The sequence below is a fragment of the Barbus barbus genome (genome assembly GCF_936440315.1).
Source record: "Barbus barbus genome assembly, chromosome: 4".
Classification (NCBI taxonomy): domain Eukaryota; kingdom Metazoa; phylum Chordata; class Actinopteri; order Cypriniformes; family Cyprinidae; genus Barbus; species Barbus barbus.
The window spans coordinates 16,358,640-16,383,076 of NC_136732.1; the positions used below are offsets into that span (position 1 = coordinate 16,358,640).

Here is a 24,437-nt window from a genome sequence, read left to right on the forward strand (position 1 = left end):
ATCTGTATTTAACCTCAGAATGTAAAAGTGAAAGAGGTGCTAAAGCCTGATTTTGTGGTGGCTGTGCTTTAAAATTGAAGGATTTTGAAAGTTTGACAGTAATCAATGTTGAGTACTACTGTAAGGTTAACCCTATGAGGTTTAAATGTTTGAAAATGATTAACAGTTAAAAACATTAATTGGAAATTTAGGAAAGTATCCAAAAAGTAATCAAAATTTAACCAGTTACATTACTTTAATAAAGTAATTGAAATAGTTACCCTACTTATTACATTTTAAATAGAATAACCTGTAATCTGTAACCTATTACAGTTCCAAAGTAACCTTCCCAAAACCAGAAGCACCGCTCACACAGAATTCACTTTCAAACTAAGCTGCATTTATTTGGTCAACACAAATTTGAGTGAAAAATTTAACCTTTAACTTTACACAAAAATCCCAATCGTGTGATTTTCTATTGAAATGATTATACATATCGCCCACAGAATTTGACAGAGCAAATGTAAATGCAACCTCACCTGTTTTTGTAACATTATTTTATGTTTACCAGTAGAAATTTCTATACCACAAACTAAAGACTTCTATGTAACTGTGTGTTTTAGGTGTTTTTGCTACAAGGTAGTACCACATTTCGACGCTGTTGGGGTCGGGAATTCTTTTGGGCATGCAGTGTGAGTCCAGAGAATGGCCGAATCCTCCCTGAGACTGTGGACAAAGCAGGAAGCCAAGGCTCAGTGAGTTTGAAAACCTCCCAAAGACCCTCTGACACACAAAACTGCTGTGTTGCAGCAATCCTGTTATGACCCAGCCATAGTTCAGCAAACCAGACTGTCCATGGTCTCAAATCCCCCAGCAGAAAATCTCAACAGAGCAATGATTATCAGCCGCCGTTGGCTAATCACTCTATTCATCCCTTCAGAATTTGCTTTTGTTTTTTTCATCATAGAATGTCATAAGCCTGGAAATCTGATTGGAAAATGTACGGTTAAAAGCAGCTCAACACATATGTATAAAAGAGTCATGGAGTGGCATCCACACCCAGGTCAAGAATGAGACTGAGAAGGAACCTGCTCGGCTGGGTCAAACATTGCAGACGGTGCAGCCCCACCTACATTCTAGAATGGGGAAAGGCTGAGAAAACCAGCCAATCCTGCCCGGCCCCAGCCATTTATTTTAATTAAAGAGAGTGTTAAACGTGCTTTATAGAGTTTTGTGACTAATATGCTGTGTTGAAAACGTTACTTTAGGCAACCTGCTGTCAAAAAATTCTTCTCTGCTTGCTTAAGACAGAAAATGAACGTTGCTTTACAGATAAGCAGGAATGTTGACAGAGTGATTGTGAGCGTGATTGTGTACACTGGTCTACTATACTATCTGAAACGTGCTGCCACACCCAGCGTGTCACACTTTCTGCCACTTTACACCTGACATCATGATCTCATTCAAAGTATGTCAAGCATTGTAGTTACCATGGCACTGAACTCCTTTTAGTTACCCTTCATTGTTTTCTTTCTTAGGTAGGCTTGCTCTCAAATTTAACACAGACCTGAAATGATGCACTCTTGGATGAAAAGCAGCGTGTAGACAAACTGATTAAGTCCCAGACATCTATAACATGTAACACACATTTTAAACACTGTGCAGAAGTATATATGCACTGATGTCTCACTGAAGCAGCGAAAGCCTATAGATGCTCTGCGCGTTACCAAACTCCACCACTAGGGGGAGTAGCATCGTTTGGAAAGGTATTTCAAGTAGCCTATCTAAATTTTGCGCCATCATTTAGAATATAAACAAAATAGAAGATAAATGTGTGTTTGAAGATAAACAAGATACATTTAAGATACAACTATTGGTGATAATTATTAATCATATTCTGAGAGAAATTCTGATGACTAGGCTAATCAGAATTTTGACTCGAAAGAATTGGCTCAAATACAACAAATCTCTTTTACATTGTAAATTTAAATGCAACAAATTTGATCTCTTTTACTTTTTTAAACCGTGGTAACCATAGGTAATAAAACGGTGTTAACTTACTACTAGTCACACCCTCCTTGTAGTGTAAAGTTCCTAGACATGGTTAAAAACATGCAAGAAAGGACAGACCAATCAGAATTCAGTATGCAAATAAATGTGAGAAAGAACATAGAGGAGGATTCTGTATGCAAATATTATCTTGATTTGGAATATTGAACATTCTTTCAAGTGAAAGGGAGAATTTTATACATGCGATGTGACCATGGTCCACAAAAACCATAAGGGTCATTTTTCTTTAAATTACATCATCTGAAAGCTGAATAAATAAGCTTTGTTAGGATATCTGGTTTGAGATAAAACTATTTGAAAATCTGGAATCTGAGGGTGCAAAAAATAAAAAATAATGGCCTGTTGTCCAAATGAAGTTCTTAGCAAAGCATATTACTAATCAAAAATTAAGTCTTGATATATTTACAGTAGTAAATTTACAAAATATCTTCATGGAACATGGTCTATACTTAATATCCTAATGATTTTTGGCATAAAAGAAAAATCTATAATTTTGACCCATACAATGTATTGTTGCTATTGCTACAAATATACCCCAGCGACTTAAGACTGGTTTTGTGGTCCAGGGTCACATAGGCCTATTATTAATCACATTTACAAAGGTCACCAAGTTTACCAAACGAAAATGTTCTCAAAAAGTTAAATAATTGAGTATTAGAAGTTTGTCTACACTGTAAAAAAAAACATTCTGTAGTTTTTACAAAATAATCTTGGCAGCTGTGGTTGCCAGAATAATTTTGTAAAAAATACAGAAAAACTGTAAACATATTTACAGAACAAAACTGTAAAATTTACAGGGAAACAAGGACATTTGAATGTAAACCACTAAATTCAACAACACACACTGCTATTAAAATCTGTTTTGTACCTTTAACATACTGACATCCATCATAATAATGCAGGTGGTAAAAGAGAAAGCCACATGAAGAATCAAAGCTCATCACAAGTAGCTTCGCCAGAAGTAAAGTATATACTAATAAATAGAAGGTGCACAAACACAAAGCACCATCATGGTAACACACCTGATACTTAAATAATGCAATCAACTTTCATTAAACAAGATGTAACAGAAAGCCCAAATGTACATAACTGAAAACAAAAACTATTAAAAAACATGATTATTTAAACAAAATACTTTCAAATGTGGAGTGTCACGCAGGGAATTCTGGGAATATCAGTTTGCAGTTTTTGACTGTAAATTATACATCGATTTGTTATTTTTTTACTTCTAAAAACTATACAATTAACAGCATTTTACTGTAAAATTACATGAAATGTCTGGTTAGATCTTTTACAGTTTTTCTCTGCGGGAACATACTGTTAATAGTTTTTTACAGTAGTGTTTTTACAAAATTTTACAGTTAAAATTACACTTATTTTGTTACATTGTATGCATTACTGCCATTATCCATGTTCCTTTACACTAGTTACACTATGAGTCCTGTCCTTTATTAACTTATGATTTAACTTTATTAACTACAGTGTAAAATGCCTAACTATTTTCAACAAAGTGTGATTATCATGGTAAATGTGTGATTAAAGTAATTATAAACAGTGACAGTTTATGCACTAAAAGAACAAATGTAGACACAGATTTTGATTTAGCTTACAGTATGAAGCTACAGGGACAGATATTGGTGTTACAAACAAATGTCTATGTGAGGAAATTGGAAACTCCCCTGGTGTTTTGGCTGCAGTGCAGCAGATCTTTAAGGACAGGTCAAAAGCCGTACTATTAATCAGTGTTGGGGAAAGTTACTTTTAAAAGTAATGCATTACAATATTGCGTTACTCCCTAAAAAAGTAACTAATTACGTTACTTAGTTACTTTTTATGGAAAGTAGTGTGTTGCGTTACTTTTACGTTACTTTTTAAATATGAGCAGGGCTTGATTGTTTGTTTTTAATATAAGAAGTTCTATTTATAGATCTATTAATAAACCTCAGGCTGAAGGAAAAGTAAATTCACGTCTGTAAAGTAGAACGCAAGAGAAGAAGGTTCAACACTCTTCAGCAATAAAAAACAATGAAGCACAATTGTTAGTTTATCTAAAGTCAAATTAGTACGGTTGAACTGGATCATCAAAGGTCAGCAGCAAAGACATTGGTTAATAAAATGGGATTAGATACATTTGTGTTATTTAACATATTTAATTATTGCAGGTTTGCGTCATATTTTACAGTTTAATTAATGTTGATGAATACTAAATCAGTGAGATGAATTAATGCACATTCACATTTAATATAGAACTACGGTAACATCATGTTCACACATGCGCACACAACGCCTCTGTACTTCCGATTTCTCCCAATATGGGGACACCAGAGCTGTCAGTCAATAAATGGGAAAAAAGTAACTAGCGTTACTTTTTTGAAAAAGTAACTCAGATATTTTCTTGTAAATTAAAAAGTAATGCGTTACTTTACTAGTTACTTGAAAAAAGTAATCTGATTACATAACTCGCGTTACTCGTAATGCGTTACCCCCAACACTGCTATTAATCTGTTACCTGAAGCTGAACGGTCATATGGCCTCACCTCAGTCTGACTGCACACTTAGCTATACAAACTATAATTGTCTCTGTATATTTATCCATGCCTCAAATTTTAGTTACCTATCTCAACAACAAGCCTATATATGATGCCGTCAAATGCTCTCTAGAATAGTTTTTGAGAGGCAATCAGTGAATCTGATGCGCACACATCTCAGTATATAGGCTACAGACGTTGACTTTACCTGGTACCTAGGAAAAGTCAAAGTAATGTGACCAGAGGGCTGTCGACAAGATGTAGATTTTGTTTAACAGACGGCCAAGTCAGCATGAAAACCACGTGTCTTACAGATTAGAAACTGGCATAGTTGAGTCTCTCTCTCTCTCGCCTGGCAGTTGTTGTATCATTGATTTAATGCTGATTGAACGCTGACTCTTGAGCGAGGCTGCGAACCACGAGCATGACATGAAATCGCGGTGATGTGTCTGATGGTAATATTTGGAGACAGCATTTAATTCTGTTTCCTGAGCAGAACTATTTTTAATCTTAACGTTTCTGTTGGATGCAATGTCCTATCTGAACCCCCGGGGAAGAGAGCTCGAGCGTTTTGATGGACTTTCGCTCATTTACTGGTAAGAACTGAATATGCTTGTAGAGTTGTGCATGCCGTCTGTTTATTTTTCTTTGTCATTTCAGGCATTAAATGTACTGCAACCTGTAATATTCATATAAAGTCTCAAACTGTAAATGTAACAAGTGAAGATCAGCGTTAATAATGAAAAGCATACAGTAGTGTTCACATAACTATTCCACAGAGAACAGATATCCGTGAGCTTTTTCACATTGTCTGATTTTTTGTGGCATTGGCAATTTTTGAGGAAGATAAATGAAAGAAAGAGTTGCTTCAAAAATGAGACGTCAAGTTCGCACGCAATAAAAGCCTGTTTAGTTATTCAAGCAAAAAGTACAAGTGACCAAAAAAGAAAAAGAGAGAGGGGAAAAAAACGAAACCTTTGTCATTTTGTGTTTATAAAGAGCCTATACGTACAGTAGCTTATATAGATGAAGTTAAACGTATCTTTATGGTGCTTGGTTTTTTGCAAGCTAAAGGGATTTTTGATTGCAAGAACCCCAAATATGATGATTCCCCCGCCTATGTAAAGGCATAGCCTAATTATATTTTCATAAAGACTTCCATGTACTGAAAACTCAAGTATTAAGCCTGATATAATATAGTCAATATTATTCATTCAACTTTATTTCCAAACTCAAGCTCTATTAGCAAGAAACACACACAATACAAACCAGTACAATACACATGAAAAAAGACAGTTATTGTTTTCCAAAAGTAAATAATTGTTGTAAATAACTTATGTTGTCGGTATTTTAATTGTCACTAGCCTATATTAAAGAAATATTTACAAGGATATTTACTTTGCATATTTTATTAATGTAAAATGTTTAAACCTTTGAAAAAGATGTGTTTTCAAATACTTAGTATTAAAAATTGAGGCTGTTATATGAATAAATCAGTTTATAGTGATTTAACCTAATGATTTCAAAAGCACAAACAATACATTCTGCTAATGTATTAAACAAGTTTCATCAAAATCTTAAGTTAACAAAATAACTTTGACAACCCTAATTTTCTTTTCTCTCTCAAAATTTCTGTGGATGCCTAAGCACCCCCCCCCCCCCATGTTTTAAAATCCTAATTTTAAGTACAGTATGACAAAGATATTTTTTGTTTGTTTACATCTAAAGGCATTACTCAAATGTAGATAAGGTGTACATTTAAGGTGAAGAGTTTTTAACACAGCTTACGGTTGCCAGCAGCCTTCAAATTCATATGCATTTCTGTGAGCATTTTTGAATATTTTACTCATGGCACATTTATATTAAAAGATAGGAATAGCTAACAGTGTGTGTACCTGAGAATGATTCTGCCCAGTGACGTGCTAAATTTAGAGTTTGGTGACTGGGACTTGAATAGACTATTGCGAAGAGTAGGAGACTTAGAGAAGTGATGCTGTCCATGACCTGAAGAGACAGTCTAAACATCACAGCAGGTCACCGGAACGGTGGATATTTAGTTTATACAAATGCACGTGTCTAGACAAAACCAAACTTCTTTAACAGTACTGTGAGCACTGTGAGGTCTGTAGAGATGTGCTGAACAGACTTTAATAAAAAAGCAGGTTGTTTTTGAAGGGAAAAAAATCAATTATTTAAAAATGTAACATTATAACATCTTTAAAATATAATAAAAGCTGCATGATATTATAATGCTCTGCAATGTCTTGTACAATTAAATCTGTCTTTTCATGTTTAAATCTGGTTCCAGTTTGCCTCAAAATGCCATTTTTTAGTCCTTTAATGTTGTTTAATTGGACATTTAATTTGTACTTCAACTTCATAATTTTGAAGAATTGTCACTTTTTATTACCTTCATTATCATTTTAACACATTAATATCAATAACTCTAATGTTATTTATTCTATGCAAAAATAGAAAACTAAGGAAACGTGTATATTGCATGAGAATATGTGTAGGAGTAACACAATAAAAACTTGTGTGTAAATCATTGATCATGATCATGGAGACAGTGTCTGTATCTCAGCATTTTGAGCGCTGTGCTCAAATAATACAAAATTAACTTAATCGCTTAAAGATACTGTTTGATTGACGCTGTAGTCATTCATCTCATCCTCACACACCTGTGATGCTTGTGCCACAAATAGCATAACAAATTAACATTTTTAATAGTGACTTGACAAATAGTGACTTTATTTACCAATGGTTTTACCTTTAATCAGTGCATATGGTGTTTCACAAACAGGGCATCGTGTTCATTGCTGATGTTGCACTTGGAAAATTATTGACTTTGACTTTCTGTTTTGAAACAAATATAAACCAACCACAGGAGAGGATTAGCTGTGTACAACATCATGCTTCCGGTTTGTATTTTGTCCAGTTTTTGCAGAATGAAACTCATACCTAGTGTAAAAGTTTTGGACCTGTATAAAGTTTTTCAAGAAAGGGCTCCTTCTTCCACAGGGGTGTCCAATCCAGTCTTGCTCCTGGAGAGTTTAGCCCCAAACGCAGTTAAACACACCTGAAGCAGCTAATCAAGGTCTTAATAGGCATACTAGAAACCTCCAGGCAGGTGTGTTGAGGCAAGTTGGAGGTAAACTCTGCAGGACAGTGACCCTTAAGGACCGAGTTTGGACAGCCCTGCTCTACCATGAAGCTTCAGTTTTTGTGTGTGTGTGATTGCATGAGTCTGTGACTGTTATGTGAATATTTGTGGATTAAATACTCAACAGCATTATACACCGAAAAATTATTTTATTTGAAACAATTTTTGCTCAGAAATTACTTGTAAATTTCACAAATAATTAAAAGAATAAAATAAAAAATGAAAATGAAATTTTAAGTCAAAAACTTTAGTATATTCTTGTGAAATGTACTCCAGTAATTTGTAAAAAAAATAAAAAAATACGTTATAGTGTATAGCACACTATGTGCCTGCTACACAGCTAATGAGTAGAATCAAAAGTAACATTTGTGTTGAATGCAACCTTTTTTCTCTGGATTATAGAACAGACACCGTCAGCACAAAATGACATGTTTTTAAGATGTTGGCTTTATACTGTAACAATCTATCTGCATGGGGCATTTTTATTGATTTTAGTAGTAGTCATTATCAATGAATCAACATCACTTTTATTGCTGACTTGGCTGATTTGTTTATTTATTTATTTTTTTATCAGCCTTGTTAGTCTCGGCATTGCCTAATAATGAGGTCTTGTTAACTGGTTTGTTGTGTCAGCTTTGTTGAGATTCATTGATTTCTCTGCTTTTTGCTACATAGTTGTTAGAGATTCATTAAAAAACAGGCTTGTTTTTACATTACATCTACCTGCCAGTAGAACAAAGATTTAGTGTTAGTGTTTAATATATATATATATATATATATATATATATATATATATATATATATATATATATATATATATATATATATATAATATTCACAGTTCATACACCTCTATTGTCATTAAAGAAGTTGTATTTTTGTCAGATCAAAATATTTTTCTGCTTTCAGCAAAAATTAGACCATTAATAGACTTGTTGGACCAAAATTGTCTCATTAAATTGCAATCTCAGTCCATCTGCGATAAGAGAAAAACAATTCCAACAATCCCTTCATGATTGTTCATCCCATTCAGTGTTGTTTTATGCTGAGAGCATCAAGCATGATTAAAAGTGGATGATATGTTGTGACATTTCCTGGGATGTGTTTCTGTTTGTTACCTACGGAGGGCAGTCATGGGCCCAGAATGCAGCAGTTAGTAAACAGGTCAGACTGGCCTGTTTCAGATTAACCCATTTCACCACACTCGGTGGTCCAGCATGGAAACTTGGCTCCTGAGTAAAGCTGCCACCCTCATTTCCCATTCTTCATTACTGCAATGGGTGGCACGTTTACTGAGCTTTGCCTTGATGAAAAGCAAGAAGTGGGACTGGCCAAAAACTGACATAGTGCGTCTCCACCTCTCCGCTGTTATGATTTCTCAATGTGGACTGGATTAACCGATAATCTGATAACAAACCACTGTGCAGATTTGGTGATTAAAGTTCTGATGCAATGGGTAGTTGCCATGGCTGCTGGAAGGAAAAGGGATATTATGCATGCGTGTATTGTGGTCCATGCTAGTTTAGCTTGTGTTTAGGTGTGTGCATGTATTCGCAGTCAGAGACATATACATATTTTTACATATATATTTAAAAAAAATTTACATACATATTTTTGAGTGGTTGACATGACTTGCCTTTTCTGTGTTCTCAGGTTGTCTAAAATGTCTTATTAAATATATAATTTGTTGTTTAAACTTTGCTAGAACAAATTTTTCTTCTCGGAACTAAATAATAATTTATAATTTAAACAATTCAAATTGAATAACTAAAATCTAAAATAAAGACTGCTATTTAAAATGATTAGCAAAGCTATGTATAAATTCAAAGAATATTTATTTATTTATTTACTTGCGTGTATGAGAAATTGGTAACGTTTCTAATTAATTCAGAAGTAGGCATGCATTCTGACTATTTATTTATTTTTTGCTAGCACCATGTTTATATTATGTAGGCTATGTCTTTTTTTTTTGAGGGGTCTTAAGTGTAAAATTGAATTATATTTTTCCCTGTCTGATGTCTTTCAGTTCACAGCTCAGGATTTTGAGAGTGTGTGTGTTCTTGTGATGCCATTAGTCAATCAGTGTTGTCATGACATCAGTTCCCCTCCAGCATAATTAGTCATATGACATTTATAGCTCAGGTGATTGGCTCAAAAGCAGTTGTATAGAAATGAATGCCAAAGAGCAAAGATAGCAGATATATTATTAAAATGATTAAACATGCGGTTTTCATACTATTTGGGAGACTAGTTCGCAAATTTGTATTTTTTAAAAGCATTGAACCTAACAGGTTAAATCAAAAAGTCAATTAATTTCTACAAAATTTACATTATTTTAATAACTTACGTGTTTACATAGTTATAAATTTGTCAAAGATTTCAACACAAACCATCATCATGTAAGTCTAAAACAAGTATATGATTTTCATGCTACTTGTTTGTTAAATTTCACCCATCCATATATGTGCGCATTGCACAATGGATAATACCAGTATTGTTTACAGTCCCTACAAGTTCTGATCGGTATGAACAGACTGAAGATACAAAATTCATATCACAGATGTCAACTGCTTTGCCTAAAACCCAAAAATGAGTTAGCATTTTTGAACTTCTGATTCTTTCGTCCTGAAGTGTTTTTTTAAATGGGTTGTTGGTTAAATACCTATAATAAGGAATGTGGCTAATGCAATCCCAAGATTTTTAAAGGGATAGTTACAAACAAAAGACATTTCTCTTCTTTTTAGTTCTATCAGAAAGACTCAGAGAGAATTTTACATGGTTTACATGGTATTTATTCTGTGAAGTGTTACAGATGGTGGTGAGTTACAATAATTAATGTATAGTCGTATAAAAGTTCTTTGGCGTAGGCCCTATCCTTTGTCCAAATCCTGGGGATACAGATTTGGCTGATCCTGCCTGAAGATGGACAGGCCCAACCTGGTGGTGGTGGGGAGGATGGAGGAGGATGTCAGCATCATCAACTGCGAAAAATAAAAGGAAGAGCTCATTGCTTATATACTCCAGTTGTTAAGCAGTGATTGGCCAGACCTGTTACTATGAATGAATGACGTGGCATTGGAGTCTTCCTGACAGAACTTACACTAAAGCTTTTTTTTTTTTTAAAGAACGCAAGTCAGTTTTTGAACGACATGAGTTCATATTTAAAAAATAAAAATCCCTCACAGTACAATGTTTTTAAAAATACTTCAGGAGTACACTGGAATGCTATTTTTAATTTTTAATATTCGTTGTATTTCAGTCTACCAAAACACATTTTTTAGGATGAGGTGTCTGTGAAGAGGGGCGGTTGAGTTTGGGGGCCAAGGGTTTCGTGGGACTATGACCTGGCCCTGCACGTGGTTGATTGACAGGTTGTCCTAGCAGATTAGTCATGGCTTGATATGTGAATGTGCAAATCACACTTGACATATTAACCTCATGAGAGGATTTACAGGAGAAATTTAAGGCAAGCCAGACAGAATGCTTTAAGTCAGTGTAGTTTAGTGGGATAATTTTGAAAATAAAGCTTATCATGGCCAGGTGTGTAAAAGCTAATCCTCAAATTGCATCATTACAGCCTGCGAATTTGGCACAAGAAAGGCTTGATCCGGTCACTATCACGGACTATCACAGAGACTTGACAGATTGTGTACAGTAGTAGATACATTATTTATATTGTAAACTAAGACATCTGATGAAATTTTCTTCACTTTGCCTGTTAACATTATCCAAGATGTAGCATTCTGTTAACTACATCACAAACAACAGGCATAAAAAACTAAAGCACACTTCTAAAGGCTTGAATACACTACATGACTTTTGCCATGATTTCCCCCGATTTAGAGTCTGGAGAAGTTGCTAGTCAGCAAAAGTCAGTCTGCAGATTTGAGTTGACAGATTTTATAGTAATTTGCATAGTGCATGATGGTCACAGTCTCAATTATTTAGCTTCAGATTATGATCCCATCTGGTTGGAGGAGATCAAACGTTTGATATTTTCAGCTGATTTTAGAACACATATTGTTTTCATTTGTCACGCATCTCCTAACAACAAGGCACACTTTTCTGAGTGAGTTTGTTGTGATTGGAACAGTTTTGAAGTCTGGAACAGTTTTGAAGTCTGGTAGTGTGTGGTTGCCAGTTTTTCCTTTGTAACTATTTACAACATTGGTAATTTAGTGGCTTTTGGTACAACCTTGTGCGACTTGTTTTAGACTATAGCTCAAGTTGCTGGTAAAAAGTGGTCTCTGAGTCACAGGACATGTGTCGAGGTAAATGACGTTGAGGAGTTACACAGTGACAATCCATTTGGGAAAGTGTCAGTCTGACTCTAACTAGGGCGCAAGCAGCACTGTTTGTAGAGCACTAAATGACAATAATCTCTTTTAACAGGTAGTAACTTCATTGCATTATGAATGCAGTTAGTCATTTCAAAGAAGCCCACTAAACATAAAGACTTGAAAAAATTACACATGATATTGTAAGAATACAAACACCTGAGTAAATTTGGACAGTGTAATCCAGATATTGTGTAATTTTACCTCAAGCACTTGTGTATAAATCTGATTGCTGTGCGAGAGGAAAGCACTCTAGCTTTGAATGGGATGACCATAGACAATAACACTGGCTAAAAATGGAAACAGTCGAGAAATTAAATGTCTTTCTGAGTTGACAAGGATTTAGTTTTCTGCTTTTGCACAAATGTTGTTTTCTCCCCAAAGCAATAGTGTTTCCTGTTTTTCCATTTTTTCATGACTACAGTGAAATGGCTACAGTGGCGATGTGATTCCATCATCAGGAATTTAAGAAATCACAACCATCCTTCAGTAGCCTACTGCAAAAAGAAAAATATGCTAAAGGCTAGAGTGGGGGAAAACGCCCCCATGGGGTAAAACACCCCCCTACTGTTTTAACCAAAATAACCACAAGATATTGTCAAGATACATTTTTATTGTAACTATGGACTACATTGACGAGAGTGATGTAGAAGTTTTCACCATGAAGCTTACACTGGCGATGGTCCGGAGAGAAAACGGATTTCACACTAAATCATCTAATCTTCAGCAGTAAGAAAAAAGTGTTTTAAAGCTTGTTGTTTTGTAGAACATCACAGTTATATATGATATGAGAACAGTAGGGCCTGTAGATAGAGAGTACGTGCTATTTAATAAAAATATAATTGTATTTTCAGAATGACATCATTTTTTTTCTCAAACATAGTCAGTGGGGTAAAACGCCCCCAGGGGGCAATGGGCAATTACTGTAGTTATTTTGTTCTGAACAGTCCTTTGTTTTTCCATCAAATGTATTCTAAATAGTTGGTTGAATAAAAATATTTGGACTTCATATTTAAAAAATTACCTCAAGTTAGCTAGGGTGACCATAAGTGCCATTTTTCCCAGACGTGTCCTGGCCAGGATTTCTATATTGCTTTGATTCAAAGTACCTCGAGAGCGAACCGATGTCATACACTGATCGGTCTGCACATGCAAACAAAGCCAAATCCTAGATATTTTAGGCAATATAGAAATCCTGGCCAGGATGCGTCCACTAGCTAGTTAGCATCAGCTAACAATTTTTTTGCCTGTACTGTGATTTTGCTGTAAATGTTTAAAGCAAATTGCTTTGTTTGACTGGGGGGCATTTTACCCCACCCATCGGGGCGGTTTGCCCCATAGGTGGGGTAAAACGCCCCCTTGGCACAAATTTTATTTTTGTTAAAAATCTAATAACATGAAAACTCTTTCATTTTTCATACTTGATTTATAATTTATGTAATTTTCACTAAAACAATGATAACTTTTCTGAACACATTAAACTTTTTTTCACAGAAAAAAAATTGCACAATCCTTAAGGGGGGTGTTTTCCCCCATTCTACCCTACTGTCTGATTAGACTTTTTCCAATGACATTTGTTGGTGTAACCAAGTGTAGTAAGGTTGATTTAGTCATATTAAATTATATTTCTCACTTAAATAAAAGTAGATGCATCTCATTTTCTTCACTAGACTGTGCATGGGCTTCATGGATGTGTGTTCCTGTGAAATTATTTTGTTTTGTAGATCCTGTGTCTTGTAAACAAATTCCAAATTTGAAGACTCAAGAGATTAGCTATAAGTTTTATTTCCCATATCATGTTTGATCTGATGCAAAAGACAGTATTTTATACTGCAGTTGAGCCTGATGTCCTTGAAAGACCCCTTGAATTGAAATAGTTTAATGTCAGCAACACACTGTAGATCACACCACCTTAAGCCTTTACAGTCTTTTCATAAACGTAAATATTATCATCTGCACTATCTATTCTAATTGTATTTTATCTATGTCTTTTTATTAAAAAATAACAATAATAATAATAATTATCTGTACTGTGTTAGGCTAACCAAGACTTGTAATAGCACTTGCACGTTGTTGCTCTTTTGTTGGTTTTGATTGCTTCTTATGTCCTCATTTGTAAGTCGCTTTGGATAAAAGCGTCTGCTAAATGACTAAATAAATAAATAAAATAAAAAATATTTGGCTTCCAGTTTGGATTGTTAAACAGTGTCAAAAAATCTATCTATATAAAAAACACTGCCCCTCATTTCTGTTGCATAAGATTTAATCTGTGGGCAAAGTTGGTGATGTTTAGGATCATCTGTATTAGAGGGCTGTGGCAGTGAATCATGTGGCTCGCGCTGTATCGGACCTCCGCGAGGCGCTGATCACGAGAGGAATGGGCACACGGTACACGCCGCTGGATGCGCAGAAATCTCTTCAAAATGCCTACGTTTTCGGTCATGTATAAGGGAGCGGTCATGATTAGCAGGTAAAAACCTTTGTTTTGTAATTGTGGTAGTTGAGCTGCATTACGACTCGCTTATTCAGCTCATTAGCTCCAGTAAACAATAAGCGCTTGAGCGGTCTTGAGAGAAGCGTCGATACAAGGCGCGTCTTCACCACTGTTTTTGGAGACTTTTGGGCACTTTGTGGTACCTGGGCTGTGCTCAGGTGTGTCACTAACAAAGCGTGTTACTAATGTAAGTGGTGAGAGAATGGAAAACGTGAGTAAAATGTGTTGAACGACGGTTCTTAGACCAATTGCATTGACTGTAGTTGCAGCGTGGGAAAGTGCGTAGCCTATTTGTTTTCATTTGCCCGCTATGCTTTGAAGAATCCACAACACTATAAAGGATGTACAATTAATGTGCTCTGATCACCTGGAGATTATAATGTATTCGTGCGTACTCCATTCATACATACCTCGTGGAATTCATAAAACTTTGCTAGGCTTTATGCGTTTTAAATCAGAGGTTTTTAAACTTTTTGATACCAAGAATCCACCCAAAATGATGATCCATTTGCAAGGGACCCACTTTGTAAAATAAAAAGGCAGCTGGATATTTTCATGTACAAAGAACATATGTGAGCACTAAATTCATGATATTTAGGACAACATGATTTTTGCTAAATTAAATAATTGGCTTTTATATAGCCTATCCATATAAAGGTAACATATGTTAATGTTAACAATTTAAATGTATTTGTATAGTGCTTTTTACTGTACAAAACTTCTCCAGCGAGCAAACCAAAAAACAAAACAAAAAAACAAGTAGGCTTTTAAATATTCTTGAATTTGATGAACTCCTCTCAGAAACCCATATGTTTTTCTTATTAGAATAATATAACCTTGATTAGTCCCACATTGATAGTTCAACGTGTGCCAGGAACTTTAACAGCCCTAAAAAGATTTTTATAATTTTTTATTTCCCCCTACTATTTTAAATGTCTGTTTTAGAGGGCGCTGTGCTTGGGACAGTGTACACTCTCTGTTACGTAACTCTTGTGAAGCATGTTTAGCTTGTTATTGTAGCCTCAGACGAAGTCTCATAAGGTTCAAACAATCTGAAGTACAATTTCAAGGACATTGCAGTGAGTCTGCAGGAAAGGCTGGAAGCATGTAATCGTCCTGGTGTAGTACTGGTAAATCACTTAACAACAAAATGACCAAAGAATGTCAGTGTCCTGATATATTGCCTACTAAAAAAGACCCCTCATAATATTCATTCCTCTTTTAACTGCATGAAAACAGTGTTTCCACTGCCAAAGGGTTGAGTTTCTTTAATAAATTACTTAATTTTGCTTAAAGATTAAACATAATCACTGTTCTCAAAAATTAGAATCACACACAGATTCTGAGTTCATGAGAAAGAGGAGCCTGTCCAAAGCAGGACATTCATGCTAAATAATTTATACTGATCCCCACTGGAATGAACTGGTCTTGATAAAGAACTGATCATGGACTTTAGGAAGAGACAGCAGCAGCCCTACACTCCTCTTATGATCAGTGGGACCCCTGTGGAGAGGGTGAGTAGCTTCAAGTACCTCGGCGTAAACATCTCCGAGAACCTGACTTGGACTACACACATCCAAACACAGGTTAAGAAAGCCAGGCAAAGACTGTACCATCTGCGACAGCTGAGGAAATTCAGGGTCTCACCAGCAATCCTGAAAACTTTCTATTCAGGGGCCATAGAAAGTGTATTGACTCAGTGCATCTCAGTGTGGTATGGAAACAGCTCCAATCAGGACTGCAAAGCACTACAGAGAGTTGTGTGCTTAGCTGAGCGCATCTCAGGGTCTGCTCTCCCCTCTCTGCAGGACATCTACCTCAAACGCTGCAAAAGTAGAGCTGTTAAAATCTTCAAGGACTCTAATCACCCTGGTAACCAGCTATTCACTTTGCTTCCATCTGGTAAGCGCTTCCGTAGCCTGATGGCAAAAACTGAGAGACTTAGGAGGAGCTTCTTCCCCCAGGCCATCAGGCTCCTAAACTCTAACTCTGTGTCATAATATCACTTGACCCCATGTAATATCACCATCAACAAGCTATTCATAATGTGTCTCTACCATGTAATATCACCATATCAACAAGCTATTCATAATTTTTTCTCTACCTCATATTGCTGCTATTCAAATACCCTGTACAACTTTTTGCACATTATTTTTTTGCACATTCCTCTCATTACTATTTGTCAACAACATACTGACCTGCACATTTATATTTATATTTTTTATCCTATCTTATCTTATTTTATCTTATCTTTTATTTCATGTTTGTACTTCTTCTTAATATTTGTATTCTACATAATTGCACTGTCCTTGGAGCGGACCTGACCTACATTTCACTGCTGGTTATACTCTGTATAATTATGTATGTGACAAATAAAACTCTTGAATCTTGAATCTTGAATCTCTTGAATACTAATAACAGTCCACAGGCACAGTATGTACAGAAAATTCGCCCCCACATAAACTCAGTGTATATATTTTTTTCAATATTCAGATATGAATTGAATCACCAGCTTAAAATGTAACAGAATTTCAAGAGTTTGGTTCACATAAAAAGGTTTCTCTGAATCTAACAAGCCTCACAATGTTGCTAAGTTCAAAGTTACTAAGTTTTCCGAGTTTTAACACGGATGCTGCTTTTTTTCTCCGTTCTGCACAGGACACTGATGGGTCCGTATGGAGTAGATCGAGCAGTGCATTCTATGGAGTTTACAGACTGTGAGAATGGATTAGGTAAGTGCGTCTTAACATATTAATTTCATTGTACATTTGTGTGTTTGTATAATTGACCAAATATTCCATTAGACCTTCTATGAGAACACTCTGTCTTCAATCTTTGAGGACTACCTTAGAAATCACTTTTTTTATATAAATGCTGTCTTTTGCTTGCGGATTGAGAATGAAGGGTTACTAAGAATTATTCAAGACATAAGATAGGTTTGGAGCAGCACATCTTTTCGTCGATTTTAATGAGGCCTATTGTACAGCATGCGTCTCTGATCTTTAATGGCCATGGGGAAGTGAAATAAGGTGTATGGCAGAGTCTCTGAGCGAAGCAATGGGATAGGTTTAGGGTACGGTTGTTTTCCAATCTTTCAAGTCTTGTGCTGTCTTTGTTATATTTATTCCGCAGCCTGATCTCCCTCTTCACAATAGATCAAAAAAATTATTTGAAGGCAGCTCTAAGCTCCTTTAACCTGTCCTTCTTATATCCCAACTTGCACAGTCAACAATCCATTGTGTTACAAGACGATTCTGTTTTAGAAGACATTTCCATGAATACAGACTCAGGAAGTGGAGCTCTGAATAAAAATCAAATATTTTACAATACATATTTGCAGTGCTATCATGTACAGACTTAAGTGTGACACTGTCATAAGCATTCAAGGGTTTTTTACTAGACACAGTCCTTACTTTGCATTTATTTTTGAGTTATATGACATTTTTGGAGTTTGAGTTTATTAAAGAACACACTTTGTGGATAACCGGGTTGCAGTCCTTTTCATTAAAGTGCTTCCAACTCTGAAGATTTATCTTGAAGTTAATCTATTAATATGCAATACCAGCTCAAAACTCAATTAGTGCCAATACATTGTCTGTCTATTAATACCAGATAAGCCTGAAGCAAAGGATATTTATTATTCCATGAGTGTGACTAAACCGTAAAGCGAATCTGAAGCATCTGTACTGTCCATCAAGGGAAGTGTCTTTTTAACATGTATTCTGCCTCGGAACTGCCTGCTAATGAATCTTACACAGGTATGGGTGTGAAAGATGCTCATCTCATTAAAGGCTTTCATGTTTTGGTTGCGTCAAAGCTCTTTCCTGTTGTTTCAACAATTAATGACCTGACAACATTGATTTGCAGTTGCTCTCTCACATAATGGATCAGCCATCATTTCACACTGACATCAATGAGTTTATTCAGTATAATAGTTTTAGATGAACCCTAAGTTTATCAGTTTTCTTATTTCATTGAAATGTTTTTTTTACCACCTAATTTTTAATCAAAATATCTGCGGTGCGGTCTGTTGCTACTTCTGTTTTGCCACAACTTCAACTCAGTATTTTTGTTTATGTTGTACTGGACTCATCTTGTTCTTAAAGGGATAGTTCACTGAAAAATGAAAATTCTGTCATTAACCCTCAAAAACAGAGACAGCTGCCCGTGGCTAAAAATAACTATTGTTCTTAAATGTTTAATAACTTTTGAACTGCTAATCCTATCTGAATGCTTTAAAAAGTGTCGTAAAGTAGAGATTCTTTTCGGAGATATCACATTTGTCTTGTTTGGATATTCAGAGGCTCCGTAGCTTACGTGATTACGTCATCACATTTTAACAACATTGATTCGTCAGAAGAAACCAATGCATTTCGTCCCTCTGAGTCAAACAGAAACGATTGTTGCCTGTCATATATTCAACCAATAAATATAGGTTTTGGTCTTTTGAACCGTTGTTTAGCGTGTTTCTTTGGGATTTTGAGCAAATGCAAAGTGAAAGTAAAGTGTGTTGTGCGTGCATGAAAACAAACACAAAATAACACATTTGCATGAGAGCACTCTGACAAAGCCCAGAAAAACACAGGACAGAGCACTTTGGCATAAAACAAATGATGTCCCGGTAAAATCAATTCTGACACTGAGTGCAGCCAGCGGATCGATCCATTTGGCTGTTTTATTATGTAAATAATACTTATATAGTTAATAAAGATCATTTGCACTATTTTTTCTATTGCACTCTACATTTTTCACCCATTTCGTGTGTAGTTTGTGAATCATTTGCACTGCTTGTATTTGTTGCACAAGACAATTTTTTCACAACTTTGTTGTTCATACTCACATTGAAAATAATTTTTTTCTGGAAAAAAGTAATTTTTTTTACTGTATTTTTGTTATTATCCCTAAGTGTTTTTTGGATACATCTATATTGTTTACCTGTTTTTCACTGAAAAGCACCTATAACAATATTGTAATAAATGGCTATAACTTACTTGGGGAATGTTATATGTAGACAATTTTATTTGGAAATGTAAAACACACAGATACAACTTTTTAAAGAAAAAAATCCAAACTTCAGGAGATTCTGTTTGCGTACACAGTAAAAAAACACCCAATTATGGCTTGCGTTTTTCTTAAAATTCTGGAAATTGGTTAATTCTTAGAGAAAACAAAGGGACAATTCAGACTTTAAATTAGCTAGACTGAACCTTCAAGTTCTCCTGTTTATATGATATGACACTTGATGCTGACTGCTAGAAGAGGTCTGTAAAAACAAAGAAAAGTACAGGCGTGTCAGGTGCCCAAAAAATGTTCTAGGTCTTTAAGGGATTACTCACCCTCATGTTGTTCCAAAACCGTAAGAGCTTTGTTAATTTTCAGAGCACAAATTAAGATAATTTTGATGCAATCCGAGAGTTTACTGACTAGGGCTGGGTATCGATTCAGATGTCCCGATTCGTAAGCTCTCGATTCGATTCTTGATTTTTTGGATTACATTCAGTGAATATAGTTTTAATACAAAAGCTATGGATATTTATAAGAAATGAACAGTAAACATCAGTTTACAAATGGTGAATTAATAAAAAGAAATTAAGAACCACAGGCCTGTCTTTTAAACCTATTATTTTTTTGTATAATTGGGCCCTATAAAATGTTCTTCTTAATTTTTCTGGTAATCAGATGAAGGCATAAAACATTAATTTAATTTATTCTAATCAAATGAAAATTTATTTTTTGCCAAACAAAGTGCTGCACAACAGAGGTTTACTGTAAAAAAAAAAAGAAAAAAGAAAAAAAAAAAGGGATTATTCCTTTAAAAATAAAGATTTATTAATATTTATTAGTAGTAGTATCATTGAGTCTTATATTTTGACAGTTTCTTAACGTTAATCTAAACTTTTATTTTGACGGGGTACCATGAGGAACTTGCAGCTGCTGTGTATTATGTGATATGACGGTAGTTTTCTCAAATTAAACTGTAAAATACTAATGAAATGACTCTCAGAGCAGCTGGAGATGATATTCGTGTGTTAATATCATCATATAGTGAGACGGCAGAAGATGAAAACATTGCGAGCGTCATCCGCGCTTTAGTATGTGTGTAGTAAACAAAACAGTGCATTGCGCTATCCGCCATTCATTCATTCATTCATTGCGGAAATCATAGCGCCTTATGCGTGATATCAAATGCTTCCACAGATTTATATTTGTATTACTGTAGTATTTCACCTGAGCATTACGAATCACGCGTATGGCTTTGTTCTTGGTTCTCATCAACAGTATTTCCGCTAGGGCTGTCACGGTTATGAAATTTGGCAGACGATTAATTGTCTAAAAATAGTCAGGTTATTGCGATTAAATTGGCTGTTGTAGGGCTTTGGCGATTATGCCGATTATCACGATTAATTATCTGTTTTTTATGGCTTTCATTATATAATTGTAATTAATTTAAGGGTTCAGTAACTAATTATGATGTTATCTTTTAATCTTTCTTTAGTTATTATTTTGCAGTGTAAGATTACATAGAGTACTCCAAATTCTAAGAATCGGCCAATACAGATCCAACACCAGTGCTATTTGTTTTCTACACCACTACAAAATATCAATACTGTGTTTGTGGAGCTAATAGTCACTCTTTTTTTAAACCCTTTGTTAAACGCAATCCACTAAATACTCACTTCCTCACTACAGAGAAAAACTACATTTTAATAAAAATATATAAGCTATGAAATTAAACTAGCTGCCTGTGTAATTTAGCAGCAAAAACTATAACTTGAAAAAAATTATTTGGTGCACATTATTCAATTTAGACAAGTTTATTCTGTTAACTATTTGTATTCTTACAAAATATATTCATGAAAATAAGATAGAAATCATGAGAAAAAGAAAGGCTTCTAATAGTCTTTCTGTGTGCAAAACTTTGATCATGTGAAACGCTTGAAACAAAGCGGCACAAAGCTCTTATGCACATGCAGGGTGCAGAATGATGTGCTTGAAGCAACATAAGTCACAGCGTGCTGCACTCCACAGGGTACAAACACTAGGCGTGTGCGATACTGCAAATTTTGGTATCGATCCGATACCGAGTAAATACAGGGCCAGTATCGCCGATACCGATTCCGATACTTGTCTATTAAAAAAACATAAATTTAAATGATCAACAACAATTAAAAAAAATTAACAATACTAATGTTGATATGACTAATATTATATTCACCTTAAAGCTACATGGATATTATTTGCCTTTCTAATAGGACTTTGCAGGCAATATTTTCCTCCCATAGAAAAGAGTTATACAAATAATTATTAATAATAATTAATGTTGCTTAATAAATTAAGAACGTAATATTAAAAGACAAAACTCAGTATACACCTTATTAATGTTTCAAACTAGATATACAAGTAAGGAGATGTGCCCAGAATATGAAAGCAACGCTTAAAGTTTTCACATTATGCATTTTCCTCCCATAGAAAACCATTATAAAGAAAAGTTTTAACGTAAGTGGCTTATTGAATGAAGACATTGATATGAAAAATAAGTATTAAACCATAACTTGTTTATTATTGAAAGGATTTTAGTATGTTATGTACGTACTGTATTTTCTGTTTGTTTTATACATACTGTAATATTTGTTATTATTGCAATAAAAAGCTGTGATATGAAAAGGCCAAATTCGGTATGGTTTATAAAAATATATAGGCCTACTATGTATGTACAGGTAAGCAGATGAACCCAGAACATGAATGCAACACGCTGAATTAAAATTTCTCTAATTGCAATATAAAAACATTTAATATGGTGCAATTAATGGAGGAAGAGTGATAAAGACCAAATAAATAAATAAAGACTAAATTCGGTATACAGCTTGTTAATTAAATATAATATGTTGCAAGCAGCTGAGCCCAGAATATATATGCATACATGCTAAACAACATGTTAAGCATTTTCAGTTTTCAGAAAACTGTTATGAGGAAAATTTAAAGTGTCTTAATGCATTAAGAAATTATTTTAAAAAGCTAAACTCAGTACACACCTTACAGTGATACTGTATAAAAAGGACTATAAATATGCACTAGGTGAAGGATTTCCTTCCTCCCCTTTTCATTTCTTTTGTAGCTCGGAGTTCCGTTCCATCTCTCTGTACTGTAGCCAAAAGTATCCGTTTGCCGCTGAGTCACGTGATGGCATGACAACCAAACACGGTGTAGCAGGGGAGGAGCAGCACACGAGATGTGAAAAGAGAGGCATATACACCCACAGACATGTCTACACTTTGTTGTATGTATTAAGCAATGTTATTAAGTGTATAGGAGAAACAATTAACCTAAAGTATCGATCTTATCAGTCTAGTATCGATCCGATACCAATACCAACGTTAGTATCGATACTATCGATATTAGGATTGATACGCCCACCCCTAACAAACACAGAGAAGAGAAAAGAAAGAGCAATGAACTCCAGCAAGATAAAGTCATTTTTTGCAAATCCCCAGACCTTTATCTACACATGAAGTATTATAATGGGGATATATCATCTTGGAGAGAGAGTTTTACTGTGCTGACTGTCATAACTGAACGTGACGTTATGTTTGAATGCTGAGTGGAGAATGACTGACAGCTGCAGCAGAAGGAAGATGAGCTTCTGTAAACTTAAATTTATCAATGTAAATATAATTATGTCCCTCACATGAAAACCAAACTGGTGCTCTTCTGTTTCTTTTGGTGTATGACTCCCCCTTGTGCCGTATAAAATCACAATAATCGCGGTTGTCTGAAACAACAGCAGTTAGATCAAATAATCGCGATTAGACGGTTATTTAATTATCGCGACAGGCCTAATCTCCGCCATGGTAAGCACTGAATGAATGACAGGCTTTACTATTGTAACATCGCGCAAGGCAAATAAAGGTGACATCTAGTGGAGAAGACTAATGATACGAATCACATTAATCAGATCTTGTTTTAAATGTGTGCTGAAATAAATACCGGAAAAGATCGCTTTTGAGAATCGATATCGAATCGACGTCATTTAAAAAAACGATTAATCGAAAAATCTATTTTTTTGCCCAGCCCTATTATTGACACCTCCATAGACAGCAAGGGAACTACCACGATCATGGCTCAGAAAGGTATAAGGACATTGTTAAAATAGTCCATGTGACATCAGTGGTTCAACCGTAATGTTATGAAGCTACGAGAATACTCGTGGTACTCGTGATGTTGTCGTGAACACGCAATGAAAACTGACACAGAGGAGAATAAATTGTTGAATAAAGTCGTTATTTTTGTTTTCTTTGCACACAAAAAGTATTTTGAGAATACTTTTAAAGTGATTTTAAAATGTATTTCAAAGGTACCATTCATTTTGTTTGATGTAAAACTGCCTTTAAGGTTTCCTTTAACCTCAGTACATTTAAACTCAGTGACGTGAAACAGGATACATCACTGGAAGAAGCTCATTCTGTCACCAGGGAGATTTGGAGCTTTACAGAGTTGCTGTGGCCCCCTGAAATCCAATAAACTCATTTCAGTCTTTAGGGAGAATCATTTGAGTCTTTAGGGAGAATCATTTGAACATAAGCTGTTTAAGACCTCTATTATCGGACTTGAAATGAGACCCAAATGGACACATCTACAGCAGCTGGGGTGCAGTATTTATCATATTTACATTAGGATTAGTTTCCTTACAGAAGTGACAAATAATTTAATGTACAGTACCATTCAAAAGCTTTAGGGTAAGGGTGTGCGATATGACGATTTTTGATCGTGGACGATAAAAATGTCTCCACGATCTGCTTGAAGAAATATCGTAGTATCGTCAGTCCCGGCGCCTTGGGCGGGCAATGGGGGGCCTGGCCCGCCCTGTG

At 35.1% G+C, this 24,437-nt stretch overlaps 1 protein-coding gene across 3 annotated transcripts in view; it reads left to right on the forward strand.

Moving 5' to 3' along the window:
• The first annotated feature begins 4,931 nt into the window (after window positions 1-4,931).
• Window positions 4,932-24,437, forward strand: part of LOC306860871 (syntaxin-binding protein 4-like) — a 56,872-nt gene continuing 37,366 nt past the window's right edge. Inside the window, exons 1-2 of one of the 3 annotated variants that reach the window (XM_079402856.1) lie at window positions 4,932-5,173; window positions 17,230-17,303. In XM_079402856.1, the coding sequence (XP_079258982.1) occupies window positions 5,109-5,173; window positions 17,230-17,303 (139 nt within the window). In that variant the 5' untranslated portion in view covers window positions 4,932-5,108. Of the gene's footprint in view, window positions 5,174-14,380; window positions 14,548-17,229; window positions 17,304-24,437 lie in introns of those variants that run through there. The other 2 variants (XM_079402857.1, XM_079402858.1) reach the window with 2 other exon arrangements.